Source organism: Topomyia yanbarensis, chromosome 2 (genome assembly GCF_030247195.1).
Source record: "Topomyia yanbarensis strain Yona2022 chromosome 2, ASM3024719v1, whole genome shotgun sequence".
Lineage (NCBI taxonomy): Eukaryota > Metazoa > Arthropoda > Insecta > Diptera > Culicidae > Topomyia > Topomyia yanbarensis.
In genome coordinates, this window is record NC_080671.1 from 289,514,083 (window position 1) to 289,532,623 (window position 18,541).

At 39.5% G+C, this 18,541-nt stretch overlaps 2 protein-coding genes across 2 annotated transcripts in view; both read right to left on the bottom strand.

Annotated features, from left to right (window-relative positions):
- Window positions 1–18,541, bottom strand: part of LOC131683235 (neurogenic locus notch homolog protein 1) — a 542,971-nt gene that overhangs the window by 308,270 nt on the left and 216,160 nt on the right. The window lies entirely within an intron of this gene.
- On the bottom strand, window positions 5,581–9,167 carry LOC131683234 (uncharacterized). Its single transcript, XM_058965070.1, has 3 exons — window positions 8,217–9,167; window positions 6,560–6,673; window positions 5,581–6,501 (listed from the first exon to the last, which is right to left on the bottom strand). Exons 1-3 carry the CDS (start codon window positions 8,532–8,534, stop codon window positions 6,151–6,153), a joined length of 783 nt encoding a protein of 260 aa, XP_058821053.1. The 5' UTR covers window positions 8,535–9,167; the 3' UTR covers window positions 5,581–6,150.

The window sequence follows — 18,541 nt, forward strand, 5'->3', positions numbered from 1 at the left end:
AAAAATAAACCGTTAAACAGCATAACTGTTGCACGGGAGCTGACAAAACGTTACTCGGCTGTAACCGAGATTAAAAAGATTCAGATAAACTGCGCGTAGTCGTTACTGACTTGAAACAGGCCAATGGTATCGTTAGCAATAGCCTATTTACGCTGGAGTATCGCGTCTACATCCCTTCTCGTGATGTGGAGATCGACGGTGTGGTAAGTGATGCGGGTCTAACTGTCGATGATCTGATGAATGATGGGGTTGGCCGCTTTAAGGACCCTAACCTTCAATCAGTTAAGATTTTGGAGTGCAAGCAATTGTACTCAAAGTCCATCGAAGATGGGAATTACTATCCATCAGACTCGTTTCGCGTAACCTTCGCCGGGTCTGCACTTCCGAGCTATGTTGAAGTGGGAGGAGCTCGTCTACCTGTGCGTCTGTTTGTACCGCGGGATATGAATTGTGCTAATTGCAAGTAGCTAGGTCACACACCCACCTACTGTAGCAACAAGCAACAGTGCGGTCAATGTGGGGAACGCCATGCAGGTGATACTTGCAGTAGGCCCGCTGAGAAGTGTGTTTACTGTGCGGATAATCCGCATGCACTTTTGACATGCCCAACGTACAAACTTCGCGCGGATATATCTAAACTAGTACTTACATCGTCTAACTAGACACCCAGATGGTGCTAGTTACTGACGAGATGAATTCGAAACACAAAAAAAACAAAACTTAATTAAAATTAGCTCTTGTACCCTTAACGCGCAAAACGGTTTAGTCCAATTTTTTTGCATAATACCAGGCGTTTGGTTTCTTTAACCAAAAGACAAGAGTTCGTCTTCGCTTTCTCGTCAGCAAACCAGAGCAATATTTGCTTTCCGGGACATCACTCGGGACATGTGGCTTTAGGCGTTCACATATGTCGTGTGAACTGTTTGGAATTTTTTGTGTCTAACTAGTGCTAATTTGGGTACTAGTTTAGATACATCGTCTAACTAGACACCCAGATGGTGCTAGTTACTGACGAGATGAATTCGAAACACAAAAAAAAACAAAACTTAATTAAAATTAGGTCTTGTGCCCTTAACGCGCAAAACGGTTTAGTCCAATTTTTATTGCATAATACCAGGCGTTTGGATTCTTTAACCAAAAGACAAGAGTTCGTCTTCGCTTTCTCGTCAGCAAACCAGAGCAATATTTGCTTCCCGGGATATCACTCGGGACATGTGGCTTTAGGCGTTCACATATGTCGTGTGAACTGTTTGGAATTTTTTGTGTCTAACTAGTGCTAATTTGGATACTAGTTTAGATACATCGTCTAACTAGACACCCAGATGGTGCTAGTTACTGACGAGATGAACTCGAAACACAAAAAAAAAACAAAACTTAATTAAAATTAGGTCTTGTGCCCTTAACGCGCAAAACGGTTTAGTCCAATTTTTTATTGCATTCTAAACTTGTTTCGTGGAGGGAAATTGTGCATAATAATGTGATTTTCGGACTACGGTTTACAAAATGAATGTTTGGAGTGTTTGACATACGTTTTATTCGAATGGCAAATAATTATTATCAACATATAACAATATTTTGAAAGCTCAGGATTACGGTATAGGAAGCACCCTTTATTTAGCATTAGTGATTTGGTTGTCTTTTATTAATTATATTATCTCCTCTGTTTCAGTTCTTTGCTATTTGTGCAAGTAGTTTCCCAAAATGCTATTTCTTGCTCTTGCTTTTAACCAAGCTGAGGGAATTAACAATAAAAAATTCCACGTGAAGATACGTTGGAAGACATGTTGTTCAGCTCTCATTAAATAGTATTTTGTAGTATTATCAAACGGATATGAGATTAGCTATCTCCTTCGTAGTTATTTCCTTACACGTCAGAAAAAACTTTACCAATTTTATGATTATAAATTGGTCATTTGCAGAAGTTATTCGAGCTGTCAAAAAGTGGGTACATTTTTATTTCTAACTCTGGGTACTTCTCATCCATTTCACAATAACTCGATAAGGCTATGTCTAGGGTTCGCAGTACCGACTCTTCTTGGCGAGAACCGGTACTACGGTACTGAAGCCCTCAGTACCGGTAAAGTACCGGTACTCGAATATTTTTTTTAAATATTCGAAATAAGCTTCAAAGTGAAATTGAATGCTCAAATTGATTACCTTATTCTCAGATGATTGATTTGTGCTGATCAAAAAAGTATGTCACAAATTGATTCAGAATGGCATGACTCATTTCAACAGAAAATATTTTTCGTATGCGGCACCTTCTTTTATTTCGAAATCTAGGCCACTTTGAAATCAATAACTGCTAAGCGGTGCGACTTTTGTCGACTTCAACAGATGGTAAATGTAAGAAACACTATCAACAACAGTAAATCAAAGCGAGAATGGCAGTAAATCCGAGCAGGTTATTCGCAGTTCCTCTCTTGATTTGCTGTAAATTGGTTTCGACCTGCATACCAAGGCTTTTTGCTTTCCTGTAAACTATGGAGTTTTGCTGAATTTCCCGATCACCAATAATTACAAATCGCTCCATTTGGAGTAGTTCACCAATTCTAAAATTGTTAGCTATTAAATCGCTGTTCGTTATTTTATAAATAAAGGTTAAAGAGCAAACCAAAGACATGACTTAGACCATAGTCTTATTACGCGCCACCCAGTGAATAATGAAACCTATCAGAATGTCGCTAATAAAAAAATTCAAGGCAATTTTTTGCGTCTCTTATGCTAAATGTGAGTATATTGAAATTTAGTACAAAATCGTTTAAATTTAATTTCGACAAAATAAAGCAGGAATTTAAACATACCGTTCAGTACAACGGGAGCTAGTAATGCTTAACTTATAGAAGGTAATTAATATAATTATAAGTCATCTTGCAGACCGATATTTTGAAACAGGTCCCCCTAGAGAGTCCACATATTTTTCATAAAAAATTGTATGGTACCGAAAATACCGGTACTGGCTTTTGTTCAGTACCGGTACTACGGTACTAAAAATGGGTCGGAATTCCCGGGATTTTCGGTACCGGTATTACCGGCACCACAACCCTAGCTATGAGTGACTAATAATGAGACCTTTATCAAGCGAGATAACCTACACATTTAAAGCCGTTCCGGGACCTGCATATTATCAGCTCATAAAAAAAGAATTTCGGTATTTTTTACGCAATTCGTTATAAGTGTTCTACAAGAAATAATGGATAAAACGTATCCAGGTGGGTTATTTCACTTTTATAAAAAATTCTACGCATTGATGGGTACTTTATTTTATCAGTGTTGAAATTTTTGAAGCGTAGAAAATAATATTACTACTAAAAAATCAATATCTCGTTTATAAAATTGATAATAAGTTGGTCTCTAAACAAAAATTGGCGCTTATCACAAGAAAATCTCAAAATTTTTGGGAAATACCCTTCAAATGTATTTTACTTGAAAACTATTTTATTAAGTATCAAGCCAAACCAAATAAAGGAAAACGTCGTAAATTTAAAGCCACTGATGATAGTTTAGGAATTGTCAACAAAATTACCCAAACACGATTACTTTTTAATTTTCAGACGGGCCTTATACTTCTATTTTTATTGCTCAGGAGAATTTATTTTTATTTGAAAAATCTAGGAGACCACTCTATTTTTTACATCAAAATGAAAATTGTGAAGAAATTCTTTTGAAGACAAGCGGTAAGCTTGAGGCTAGTTAGTACCACCACCATTTGAATCAACTTTTTGACCTTAATGTGCAATGTGATGGCTCATGTTGCAAACAAACCATATAAAGGCAAGTAAGCAAGTTTTGTCTAGTACGAAACACATGTATAATCTAGTTTTAAATGCAATTTTTTTTATATTCTTTACCGCCCTATCTATAGGGTACGCTACACGCTCATTTCAAAACACCACGTCGAAGAGTTATGCAAGTTAGCAGAAGTCGAATCATTTTGAAACTAACCGTAGCACGAAATTTTATTTATGCATGCCGAGCTGCATTAAATAAAAATTGTTTTCGTTTGTTAGTTTACTTTTGCTATCAAAATGAGTGAAGCTGTTTAATTTGCCGACATTTTTAGTTACATTAACAAGAGGAAAAGAAAATAATATATAATCACAATTTGTACCCTTTTCTAGTTATATCTTCTCACAAAGAACACAATAAGCAAGTGGAAGTTTAGGGGAGCCCGGGGCTAGTTGGCGGCTGGGGTAAGTTGGCGGAACCCCTTTTTCTCCGCTTCTATTAGACATATAGCGCTGCCTCTCATTGTACACCACAAGTTATGTGAAACCCATTATCCAATGTGTTTTCGTTGCAAAACATTTTATTTTGTAGAAGTTGTGGGCGATATTGTGTTTTTGAGCATACCAAGTAAATTTTCTAAATTGTAACCACTTTGTGTTATTTAGGATGATGTCAGAGAAGAGAAGTACCACTTCGAACAAAAAAAATCACAAAAGTTCTCACAAAAACGAATCGTATTTGTTGCTGGTTTCCATTGCTTTGATTTTAGTGTGCACGCGTTTGACGTTTCAACTGGTATAACTTTTGAGACTGGCTCGTATAATTTGTTGCGGGCGGTAAGGTCACCTCTCGCTAAAGCGTACAGTAAATAACATTATGTATTATTGTATTTTGTATCATAGATTTTATTTTTTATTGATATTATGCTTATTGCTGTATTTAATCAGCACTCGTATTTGATGTATTTAATGAGCGCTCGTTTTCTGGATCGACATAATATGTGGTTTTTTGAGGGCGTCCGGAGAATTATCCTCTGGTTATCTAGTTCAACAATCCATTTTGAACATTGAAGAATAACTCGTCAGGATCCTTTACTAAGCATTACACGATCGCAGAGCGCTCCTTCTAAGTAGTGGAAGTAGCGCATGTGTGGTGGATTCTTCAATAAATATTCTCAAGAAGCAATCTTCTTTTCTGAATTTTAATCCAAAGCATTGAAAACTGTTTGAGTCGCAAATTCTAAGCAATGTAAATATTTGCAACTTTCAAAGAGTGTGGTGTGATATTAGCCTTGTGATGGTAGAATAACAATATATATATATATATATATATATATATATATATATATATATATATATATATATATATATATATATATATATATATATATATATATATATATATATATATATATATATATATATATATATATATATATATATATATATATATATATATATATATATATATATATATATATATATATATATATATATATATATATATATATATATATATATATATATATATATATATATATATATATATATATATATATATATATATATATATATATATATATATATATATATATATATATATATATATATATATATATATATATATATATATATATATATATATATATATATATATATATTTTACTCTAACTGGCGATTGATGGAAAAGTTCATAAAAGACAATGTTGATTGTTTTTGTTTTTTTTAATAATATGTGATGTAGATAATAAAAAAGAGGAATAAATGTTTTTTGATAAATAACAACAGTAATACTAAATAAAAATAAATGTTAAAATAATAAAACCAACTAGTGTTGCTAAAATAGCACAAACAGATCAAAATTACTTGAATTTCTCGATGTTCGATACTTGAATTATTAGATATTCAGTTTTCGGGCCTTCTGTAGCTCAGCTGTTTTGTTAATTTTTTTGTTCTGATTTTATTTTTATCCATCAATTCGTTCATCGATGCTAATTTAGCCTTCATCAGCATATTGATGTACTTATCCGCCATTTGTTGAGAGCATTTAGCACATATTAGCTCGTCGATAGCTTGAAAACTAATCGTTGATATTATTTTCTTTTTAACCAAAGAAGAGCCTTCTTTAAGTTTGTTGTCGAATTCCCCGTTGAATTTTTCAACCATCTGCGTAACGAAATCAACCAAATTTTGGCTCATCTCCGTTACCATAAGCCTGTTTGATTTCAGTTCGGCCAAGAAGGAAGAGGATTTCGGTGTGTCTTGTAGCTTTTCGACACAGTCGACGTGCGTTAGGGTTCTACTTAACCATGCAGCGGTGTATTCAATATTGTGGAGTTGATCATTGTCAAACGTTTCCATTCTCGAATTAACGCATACAATCTCGCCATCGTCGGCCTCAACAGAGTTTTCATTGGTTTCTCTAACGATTTTCAAATTTATTTTTTGAAAATCGTTCACACTGAACAAGGCCTGTATCCGCCTCGCAATTTCCTTTTGCTCGGCTGCTGAGCAACTGATTTACAACTGCTCCTCGGTACGCAGATCTGAAAAGGGTGCAGTCAGGTCGATTGTTGTTAGCATTCTTCATCCGAATTAATCCGAAAAAGTTTTCGAGCCCATCTTGGTTTAAAGACCTTGGTGAAATTTCAGAAAAATTGAAATGCGACGTTAAATCTTTGAAAAGACATTCAAGAGAACTTATGCAAAGTAACCATCCGTTTATGAACCAAGGATAACGGCTACACTTCGGAAGGGCTTTAAAGTTATCCTCCTGTTAATATTTAAAAATTTATGTTTATGAACTAAAAAATCTTAAATCCATAGTATACCTCATCTAATGAGTTGCACTTGTTGTCGATGAAACGCAATTCGCGCAGCTTGGATTCCATTTTTTCCAGGCAGTTCCAATGGCTACAATCAGCATTTAGCGGTTGTAAAAATTCCTGTTGATAATTTATGATATACAGGCTGTTAAGTTCATGGTTTAGAATCTCTCGAGGGGTGATAGAGCAGCAGATTTGGGAAAATGTTCTATGCATACCTTCAAATCTCATTCTTTACAGAGTTATTGAACTTTTTTCTATTATTGACTTGTTTGCCTCAAAATACCTCTTTCTTAAAACATAAGGTTAGTTTTTCCATTCCTTCAGCTCCATTTTAAAGCTAAGAAAATTTCTTGCTAATTAAAGTTCTCATATATGTAAGTTAATGCAATTAATGTGGTTTTTGTTTGAAGCGAAACTGCTAACCCCAACTGCTATCAAAATGTATGAACTGACAGCGGTTGGGGTTAGAACCTGACTCAGTTTCGGGTTCAAGTGAAATCGCCATAAGAAACCATTTAGTGGTGAAGTAGTCAAAAAAGTGTTTTAAGGGTATTTTCGTTAATATTTTCAATATTAAAAGTATGGACATAACAAATATTATTACTATTTACTCCCATTTCTTTGTAATTTGATCATCAATGTTCTCTGTAGTCGACTTGTAAGTGATTAAAAGATTGAAATTCATAAAATATGCCTCATTTCCGAGATTTCATTGGAAAGCTAAGAAATCATACCGAATAATGTCCTAATACCTTTTAGTTGGGTGTATTAAGTGACTTTCAAAAATATAAACTATTTTACTTCTAAAAGAAAAATTGGGCATTTTCGTCGGGAAAATTTTCTGCTGAAAAAAAATTGTTTGATTAGAGCTAGTGTAAGACAACATTAGACGAAACATGCAATAACGATAAACCATAAAGTATGGAAACAAAGAGGGATAGGGATATTGTCAAAGAACAAAATAGCTTTTTAGTGGATCAATCTGAATAATTAAGATGATGCTGTTTACCATTCAACTTGTCGAAAATTAAACAAAACGCCATAAAAAATGCAAACGTTCATACACTTTTATTCTTCTACTTATGCTTATTAACTGAAAGATATGAGAGCACCATTCAATGAGAATTTATCCAGCTTTCTAGTAGAATTAGTAAAAATAAAAAATGAAACATTTTAGGACAAACAAGTCCATTATCGAAAGATTTCAATCACTCTTTAATAGTTGAGACACATACTAACAAACATAACACTCGAAAACAATGCTTCGTCCGCTTTAACGGTCATTTTAAATGTATTTGTAGTTGGGACTGTGACCACATATGTAATTATGGCGGTACTGGCATATGAACAAGCATATGGGGATAGACCACTAGTGAAAAATTGTTTCCGAGCCTGAGGGGTAACCCACCAGAAAATAAGTAGTTGGGACCGTAAATAAAAGGTGTTCTGGGAAAATTACCGAGTCGATATTTTTTGAGGGAATTTCCTCATAGTGTTATGTCTGTTAGTCTGTGGTTGAGATTTCAAAGTATGTGTAGAATAATCTTTTCCCCAAATAACATCTCTTAAAGGGATTCTTAACCATACACTGTATGGTATTAATCTGCAGTAATTTAATAGAAACGACGAAATGCGCAGTTCTCAAAATAATGTAACGTACCTTTTGTTGATGTCTTGCATTTTTAGACGCGTTAAATACATCAAACAAATTGTTGAAATCCCTACAGTACATTGCAGTTGCGTCGAATTCTTGCGGAAGTGTACCTTCACGAATGTACATCGTGAATGCCGCGTACACACTTGCACTAAGTGTCTGGGTGGCTGTATGAACCCTCATTTCCCCAAATGCCGGCAGATACACATGCTTACGGGTGAGCTTTGGAGCAGCCCTTGGAAGCCGTCTGGAATCCTCCTCGTATAAATTCCTCAAGTGATCCCATCTGGCTAATTTTCCATTCCATACTGCTCCATGATGCATTAAATTGTTTCGTGCCGATTTAATCAGATGAGGAGGATCAAAAAACCTGTTTTAATCCACCTAGCGGTGCAATTGTGCCTTTCTCATTTCTCTAACCTATGGCACGGAGGCTTTTTATGTTCAACATAATTGTGGAAATGTCTATTACATTCTTAGTACACTTTGCACTTATACACAATGGCATGCCAGCCACGAACTTGATGAGCTACGTGTCGACGGTGAAACACTTGAAACAAAAAAATATCATACTCCATTAGCCTAATCAGCATTAGATCAATGTTATCTGCTTGCTAACTCATTTTGTCATGCGGGGATGGGTATGTGAGGAGGGCGAAAGTCCCATGAATGAACGACTCCCCAGCTTAAATTGGTATGCTTTGTAATATAGTGCTGGTTTAAAGATGATGGGGTTGAAAGGGAGGGGTATGAGGTGGTGGTCTGAAGGGTGATTTAAGGAGATTTTTAAAGGAGGGGAGTGAACAGTAGAGGGGGGGTGTAACCCCTCTCCGTAAACCATCAACTACGCCCCTGTTAAAATCCAGAAACCTTATGCGAGTCGAAAAAAAATTTGGCCGGGATTAGGTTGACGTTTTTCAGAGTGATTGCATAACCTTTCTATATGAGAAAGGCAAAAATGTGCAAAATTCAAAAAAGTGAATCTTCGTCAAATTTTTTTCGTGTTTGCATCAAATCTCGACGTTTTATGCACCTTGAATACATTTAGCATCAAAAATAAAAATTCTATTTTTAATTTTTCCTATAGTTTTTATGCGAAATTTCTGTGTGGCCGCACTCTGAAACCCGTAATTCCGGAACCAGAATTCCGATCGATCCAAAATTCAATAGCAGCCGATGGGAAGGTTGCACCTTTCATTTGAGACTAAGTTTGGGCAAATCGGTCCAGCCATCTCTGAGAAAAATTAGTGACATTATTTGACACATACGCACATACATACACACACACACACATACACACACACATACATACACACATACACACACACATACAGACTTTTTCCGATCTCGACGAACTGAGTCGAATGGGATATGACACTCGGCCCTCCGGGCCGGGATTAGGTTGACGTTTTTCAGAGTGATTGCATAACCTTTCTATATGAGAAAGGCAAAAAGGTGTAGATTTGTTGGTCGTTTAATACAAAATATGGTTTCTCAATCGTCACACCGAGCTTTGTGAATAAGGATCGGTTGGTAGAATTTTGGTCACAAACCAGCGCTTTTGGTATAAAACCTGTATCCGCAATCGACTCGATACTTCGTTCCACAATCGTTCGCAGCTCATTCGATTTGAACCCTTCTTTACTAAAAAAGAAGGCAACACACTGCTTCAAACCAGTGTTGATAGCCTTCATCATTACTACAAGCGCCGATGATGCTCTTTCCGTGGTATTTGGTGCCATTCCCAGTAAGCTAGATGGAAACCCAGTAATGGTATCAGCTTTGCCATTATAAAGTAGTCTTGGTTTTAGTGACCTTTCGTCGAACGAAATACATACAACACGATCCGTCTTCGACATATATTTTGCCTTTTCAGACAGTAGATTTAAAATATTCATATTGTATCCTTCGTTGATACTCAGATTGCGGAGCCACCTCTTAATCATTGTAGGACTAGGCAAACGCATCATTTTTCGCATTTCTCTATATGCGATTGGTGAGCAGTAGTACAACCCGATCGCTACATTTCTGGTCGCGTTAGTATATCGAGCTGCATGTACCCCTTTGGTTGAGTTGCGCTGAAGCTCCGCCAGAAAACCATAGCTTTCGTTTTTCGTTCTCTTGCTTACTTTTTTCATTTTCTTAGCCATTGCTCGTTGTTTCCACTTTTTAGCTGACATTTTGATATCTCTAAGAGAGTATGATTGGATTCTGACTTTAGCAGAAAGACGACGAAGTTTCGCTTCCAGCTTTAAAATTCGACGATGCAAAGCTTGTTCTTTTTCAGCTGTAATGTAATAATTGTGGTCCGTGGTAGCATTTAAGGTTCGTTTGTTTTGAAGAATATCCGGTTGAACTAAATGTTGTGTATCCTCCTTTGCATTATCTGTTTCATCAATTTGTTCGATCATAACATTCGCACCCACAGGTATTTCGTCTCCTTGAATTACAGAATCGTCTTCCTCTTCTTTTAATTTTAAATACGGAATAGCTGTTGTACGCACACTACATCACAATTAATTTAATAGATAATTAAATTAGGTATAGTTAAGAAATAATAAAGCTAAGAAACTTAGTGGAAATATTGTCAGAAGTTCAGAAGCGAAAAACTACAAAAAAATACGAGAGAATATCTGAATAGAAATTAGATTACAGTTGATTTACAACATAATTCCATGCAACAATTATTATTGTTGTTATTATTATTATTATTATTATTATTATTATTATTATTATTATTATTATTATTATTATTATTATTATTATTATTATTATTATTATTATTATTATTATTATTATTATTATTATTATTATTATTATTATTATTATTATTATTATTATTATTATTATTATTATTATTATTATTATTATTATTATTATTATTATTATTATTATTATTATTATTATTATTATTATTATTATTATTATTATTATTATTATTATTATTATTATTATTATTATTATTATTATTATTATTATTATTATTATTATTATTATTATTATTATTATTATTATTATTATTATTATTATTATTATTATTATTATTATTATTATTATTATTATTATTATTATTATTATTATTATTATTATTATTCATCTGAGTTGGAAACACCGTTCCGTACGGTACATACAACGCGCATTCGTAAATTTTAATACCGTGTTTTTCCGTGTTTTTCGCGATAACCGCGGTCCAATTTACGACAAATAGACGAGTGAAGTGGTTCTCTAGTGGTGAACAGTGAAAGATTGACGTAAATCGGTGAAGAAACGGCTGAAAAAAGTGAATTTTTAGTTTTGCCCACGCGGTGCTATAGGTAAACAAACAGCCATCGCTGTGCCTACCCGCGTGGCTGCCCGGCCAGTTCATTCACTTGCTGTAGATGCCAGTCGTGAGAGTGACGGTGCCCTGAACGGGAGATATTATTGAAGACGTAAAAAACGTGAAAAGTTTTGGAAAATTTGGAAAAAAATTTTTGACTTGTTATTTGGTGGTAGTTGAGTATAATACAGTGCGTATTGAAAAATTTGGACGTTACAGTGCGTGCCAAAAAAGTTGGAACAATAAAAAGGGCGGAATCCATAAAGTGCGTTTTTTCTTGGCGAAATTCATTCAGTTCGCTTCCCTTGGCTGTGTAGAAGTGGAAAACAAGCAGTAGCGACACTGCTCACCTACAGTGTGTCCCAAAAGTGTGGGAACACTTCGAAAAAGTCGACGTTGAAGGGGCAAATAAGGTAAGATCTTTCCTTTTCTTTACCTTTTTGTCCATTTGGGGTTGGTATCGGGTGACCGTGCCACATAGCAGTTTCCAACGTCTGGTGGTGTGATCCAAGATGGCGGCCGCTAGTAGCGGTGACCCGGGAGGGTCAAGCAAAAGAAGATTACCGGAGTATATGGACCCGACGAATAAATTCGGCGAATTGACGTTTCTGCAGCTGACAGGTAAAGACGGTGTACCTTTGCCAAGAAACCCGTTTATCATTGGAAAATCGGTTGAGGTTGCCGCTGGTGGTCCAATCGAAGGTGCGAATACCGAAGCTCAAGGGACACGGTATACCCTTCGAGTTCGGAACCCCGCCCAAGTTGCTAAGTTGCAGAAAATGAACCAGCTCATTGACGGCACTGAAGTAGTGGTTGAAGCCCATCCGAATCTGAACGTAAGCAGATGCGTAATTTCCTGCTACGATCTGATTCATATGGAAGAGAAGGATGTTTTACAGGAAATCATAAGCCAGGGAGTGATTCGTGTACAGCGAATTACACGAAAGGAAGCCGAGAATAGAGTAAATACGCCAGCGCTAATATTGACCTTCTGCAAGACTACATACCCGGAATACATAAAGATCGGTTTGCTTCACGTTCCTACTCGCCCATACTTCCCGAACCCGATGCTTTGTTATGGATGCTTTAACTACGGCCATACACGCGTTCGATGTCCTGGTCCCCAGCGATGTTTTAACTGCTCGAAAGATAAACACGGCGAAGATAAATGCAAAGAAACGGCGTACTGTCGGAATTGTGAAGGCGATCACCAACCAACTAGCCGCGAATGTCCTGTTTATAAAAAAGAAATGGAGGTCATAAAAATAAAAGTACGCGACAATCTAACATTCCCGGAAGCACGCAAACGAGCGGAACATCTAAGTAAAGGCAGCTATGCTCAGGCCACAGCACAACCGAATGAGATCCTTAGCAAGCTGAAAGAGTTGGAACTGGCAATGAAGAAGAAGGACGAAACGATCGCAAAACTTCTGGCGGAGACCAAACGAAAAGACGAAAAAATCGAGCAAATGTTGGCGTACATCCATCAGATGAAACAACAGTCCGCCAGCCAAGAAAAACCACAATACAACAAAGAACAGAAGCAAACGAGCCAACAAATCGGGCCTGTAACGAGATCCAGGAATAGTTCACCAGCGATAAATACGGATTCAAAACGAGGAAGACCACAGAAACAACACACCCCGTTCAGCAAACCAACGACAACCTCACCGGATAACTTAAGCCCACCACCAAAAAGAACCGCTGCCACTACCACCAACGAAACGATGGAATATTCAGACGATGAAATTGAGATTACCGAGACGCCTCCTAGCCAGCCTCTTCGATAATTCTCATTTTCATCAACGTTTGGATACCAACGACAACCCACGCACGAATACTGACCACGAGATAGATCGGTTTGGAAGAGAGGAAAGTGTAGTACTCCTTCCAACGCAAGCACAACAGGATGAAGGAACTATCCGGGCCGTCATACCCCAACCCGTTGATAGTGAATTCACCTCTGTGGCCGATAGGAACACCGATTTCACCACTACAACTTGCGAACCAGTAAACAAAAGAATCCCGAGCGACGAACAGAAGGAGATCAGCAAAACTACACGAAGCCTTTCCCCAGTGCCGACTGCAGTCGGTGTTTTTAAACATGATAGTGTAGTTTGTACGACAGCGGTTGGCACTGCGGGGCTTGACCCTCCACAGGTCAGTTCTGACTTTGCCAAACCTATTACGGATACTGCTGCGCTAAATTCCTTTACAGAGTCGACTAACATCACCGTACCCATACATCTCTGGAACCAACCATTGCTTTCACCTGGAGAAGGCATATCTACAGGAATGTTCCACGTTGGCTCAGCAACTCTAGCGTCGAAGCAGCAATCAGCGAAAACTACACGAAGTCCTTCCCCAGTGCCGATCGCAGTCGGTGTTTTTGAACATGATAGTGTAGTTTGTACGACAGCGGTTGGCACTGTGGGGCTGGACCTATCTCAGGTCAGTTCCAAGTCTGCTAACCCTTTCACAGATACTGCTGCGCTAAACGTTTTTACAGATCCGGTTGGCAACACTGTTCTTGCTGAACCTTGGCACCAACCGCTGCTTTCACCCGGAGAAGGCACATCGACAAGACTATACCACAACGAATCAGCAACCCGATCGTCGAAGAAGCAATCCACTAAAACTACACAAAGTCTTTCCCCAGTGCCGGTCGCTGTCGGTAGTTCTGGAAGAAATCGTGTAGTTGTTTCGACAGCGGCTGGCACTGTGGGGCTAGACGTCCCACAGGTCAGTCCAATATCGCTTCATCTACGCGCAAATGCTGCTGCTGCTTCCTCTGTTGCAGATGTTACCAGTTCGAGTCCAACGAGTAACCGGTTTGGGGAAGAAGAGAAGAAAGTAGCTTCCCCACTTCATAATGAAGGGATCGACCGGGGGGAAGAGGACTGTCCCTACCTCCCTGATATACAGTCCTCGCAATTCTCCTCCTGGCTTTCCGCCGGCGAAGATACATCGCAACATCACAACCAGTACCAGAGTACCGATCGTTCCGTGGATATCAGCACACGCAACGTGCCAGCTGGACATCGAAGGTCTATTTCGTCTTTATCATCGTCTTCGTCAACGACTTCCGCCAGACGAGATAGTAGATGTTTCGCACTTCAGTGGAACATTCGGGGGCTGCGAACCAATGTCAGCGAGCTTAAACAGCTCATCACTGAATACGAACCGAGCCTAATAGCACTACAGGAAACCAAAGTGGACAATCGAGTGATCCCAGCCGACTTCATTGGCAAGAACTATACTCTGTTGCTTCAGACTGGTAGCTGTCGACACTGGCAACACGGAGTGGGCCTGGCCATTAGGGATGGAGTGCCCTTTGAGCGGATTGACGTCGATAAGGATATCCAAGCGATCGCAGTTCGGGTTCAACTACCACAGCAAATGACGGTGGTATCAATATACATTCCTCCCAGTACCCAACAGTGCCAAGAAAAACTATGTGACCTCCTCGAACAGCTCCCACGTCCTATGTTAGTGCTAGGTGACTTCAATGCTCATCACATATGCTGGGGATCCAACAAATCGTCCGCACTAGGTCAATTCATCGCAGAAAAAACGTTGGAAGAACACCTAGTTATACTTAACAATGGGTCGCATACACGAGTCGACCCAGCCACCGGTGCTACTTCAGCTATCGACCTGTCAATCTGCTCCGTTACTGTGGCCTCGAAATTCACCTGGCGAACGCTTCCAGATACCTATAACAGTGACCACCTGCCAATAACCGTTTCCATCCCCGGGTTCTCACATGTTCCAACAAAAAGGCGACAATGGATTTATGACCAAGCGGACTGGACAGCTTACGAACGATTGACCGCCAACGCCATACAACCGGGCGTCGAAATGTCAATCGACCGTTTTGTCGATCATTTGATCACTGCAGCAAACACTGCAATACCCAGAAGCAGCGGAAAGGTCGGACCTAAGGCAGTTCCTTGGTGGTGTCCGGAGGTAAAAGCAGCCATAAAAAGTCGAAGAAAAGCACTCAGAGCACTGAAGCGTATCGAAATGGAGGACCCACGAAAGCCTGAAGCACTGAAAAGCTTTCAGGAAGCGCGGGCAGCAACAAGAAAATCAATCCGTGATGCCAAACAACGATCGTGGGAGGAATTCGTCGCGAAAATATCCCCAAACTCCACTGCATCGGAAATGTGGCAGACAGTGAACGCATTAAGAGGAAAACGTCAGCATCGCCCAGCCGTCATTAAACGTTCAGCTGGCTACACGGATAATGCAGAAGAAGTGGCTGAAGAACTAGCAGAGCATTACAGCGCAATATCGGCAACATCCAGCTACCCTCCTTCGTTTCAAATTGAGAAGGAAAAGGCCGAACGAAACCGTTTCAACTTTTCACCCGAGACCGACGGCATCTATAACTCCGACTTCACTTTGAATGAGCTTGTATGGGCGCTCGACAGAGGACGAAGTAATTCTACAGGTCCGGATTCAGTCGGCTATCCAATGCTACAACGACTACCATTGTCGGTGAAAACTGCTTTATTGGAGCTTTTCAACAGGGTTTGGCGCAGTGGCGTATTTCCATCCTGTTGGCGAACTGGAATTATTGTGCCAATCCCAAAGCCGAATTCGAGCGACACAGGTCCATCTGCTTTCCGACCGATCACGTTAACGAGCTGTATGGCGAAGGTATTCGAGCGGATGGTGAATCGACGGTTAACTACCGAGCTTGAATCGAACGGGCGGCTAGACACTCGACAACATGCCTTCAGATCCGGCCGAGGTACTGACACATATTTTGCGGAGTTGGAGAGGACATTACCCGATCGTGACGAGCACTGTCTGATAGCATCGCTTGACTTGGCTAAGGCGTACGACACCACTTGGAGATACGGCATCCTGCGAACATTACGAAAGTGGCAGATACGCGGAAACATGATAAACATGCTCACTAGCTTTCTTTCAGAGCGAACGTTCCAGGTAAACGTCGATGGGCATTTATCGCGCAAGCTGCCGCTGGAAAATGGTGTACCACAGGGTTCTGTGCTCTCAGTTACCCTATTCCTCGTAGCAATCCAACCTATCTTCCGGGTGGTTCCGAATACCGTGACAGTGCTATTGTACGCCGATGACATCCTTCTTGTAGTGCGGGGCAAAAAAGAACAACCACTCTATCGGAAACTACAGTCAGCAGTAAAAGCCGTTCATAGATGGGCGAAAAGTATTGGATTCACGATATCAGCAACAAAATCCAGCATCTTTTACTGTAGCCCGAATGCCCGCCGTGAGCCCACGCAATCCATCAGGATAGATACAGTAGCTATACCATCACAAAATCAACTGAAAACCCTCGGTATCACTCTCGACAGATCGCTGAACTTCAAAGCGCATTGCAAGCTAACGAAGAAGGCATGTGAATCCAGGCTGCGTATCCTGAAAATGATCGGAGCAAAGCTACCACGTGGTCAACGGACTTCTTTGTTACAAATCGGCTCCGCCATTGTCACTTCGCGACTATTGTATGGGATGGGACTCGTTAGTCGGGGCGGAGATGTCGTCACCAAAACTCTCGCGCCCGCCTACAACAGAATGGTAAGATTTGCATCTGGTGCATTCGTTACAAGTCCGATCTTAGCCATCATGGCCGAAGCAGGCACCTTACCATTTGATCTCCTCGTTCTCCAAAGCATAACCCGATTGTCCATCCGTTTGTTGGAAAAAAGCAGAGATAATGCGGATCTCCCACTAGTACGTCGAGCTTCCGAAGAACTGTCAGAGGTGATCGGAATGCCCTTACCAAATATTTGTACTCGAACGCGACTAGCCACCCGAAAGTGGTACGAGCCCAAGCCCCACGTCGTGTGGGATATCAAAAGAAGTGTGAATGCCGGAGATCCCTCTGAGGTGGTCCGTCCTGTCGTTCAGGAGCTCCTGAATGCTCGCTTCAGCAACTCAACGGTTGTGTATACTGACGGATCGAAAGACAACGACGCAGTAGGCGCGGGAATGTTTGGAGAACATCTCCAGCAGTCGACTGGTCTTCCGCCACAGTGCAGCGTGTTCTCAGCCGAGGCGTTTGCAATTAAAACAGCGGTAACTGCGTACTACACTTCCAACGATCTGCTAATAATGACAGACTCAGCCAGTTGTTTATCGGCAATTGAAGCTGGCACGTCCCAGCATCCGTGGATCCAGGAGATTGAAACCATGATACGACATCGTCCAATCAATCTGTGCTGGATTCCAGGACACGCTGGAATTCGTGGGAATGAAGAGGCAGACCGCCTCGCAGGAGAAGCCAGGGGTAATGCCCCTTTGCAAATAGCCATTCCGGGAGCAGACGCCAACAATCAGGCAAAATCAGCTATCCGAAATCACTGGTACCGTCGATGGTCTGCATCCACTGAAGTGAAGCTTCGCGAAATAAAATTCGATACGGTAAAGTGGACTGACCGCGAGAGTTCGGCTGATCAACGAGTGCTCACCCGGTTGCGAATAGGGCATACCCGATTGACGCACGACTTCCTTTTGAAGAGAGAAACCCCACCAGTTTGCGACTGCTGCGGGGTAACCGTAGATGTACGTCATATAATTCTTCAGTGCCGAAAACACGACGATGCTAGAAGGATGCACAACATCGATTCGACCAGCCTGCGAGTGGCTCTAGGCAACGACGGGGACACCGAAGACAAACTGCTAAGCTTCCTCAAGGAAACTAATTTGTACAAACGAATATAAAAATACTGAATTGTAAATTATTATGAGATGTTAATACGAGTATAGAAACCAATTTTCTTCCGACACGAATGCACCCTTAGGTGTAAAGTGTCGTTAATAAACAACAACAACAACAACAACAATTATTATTATTATTATTATTATTATTATTATTATTATTATTATTATTATTATTATTATTATTATTATTATTATTATTATTATTATTATTCATCTGAGTTGGAAACACCGTTCCGTACGGTACATACAACGCGCATTCGTAAATTTTAATACCGTGTTTTTCCGTGTTTTTCGCGAT

Excerpts from the sequence above, each read along its gene's own strand:
- LOC131683234 (XM_058965070.1), bottom strand. The coding sequence starts at position 8,534 with ATGCATCATGGAGCAGTATGGAATGGAAAATTAGCCAGATGGGATCAC. Across the intron at positions 6,674-8,216 it reads ATGCAAGACATCAACAAAAG|GAATTTTTACAACCGCTAAA; the intron begins GTACGTTACATT and ends AATTATCAACAG. Across the intron at positions 6,502-6,559 it reads AGTGCAACTCATTAGATGAG|GAGGATAACTTTAAAGCCCT; the intron begins GTATACTATGGA and ends AAATATTAACAG.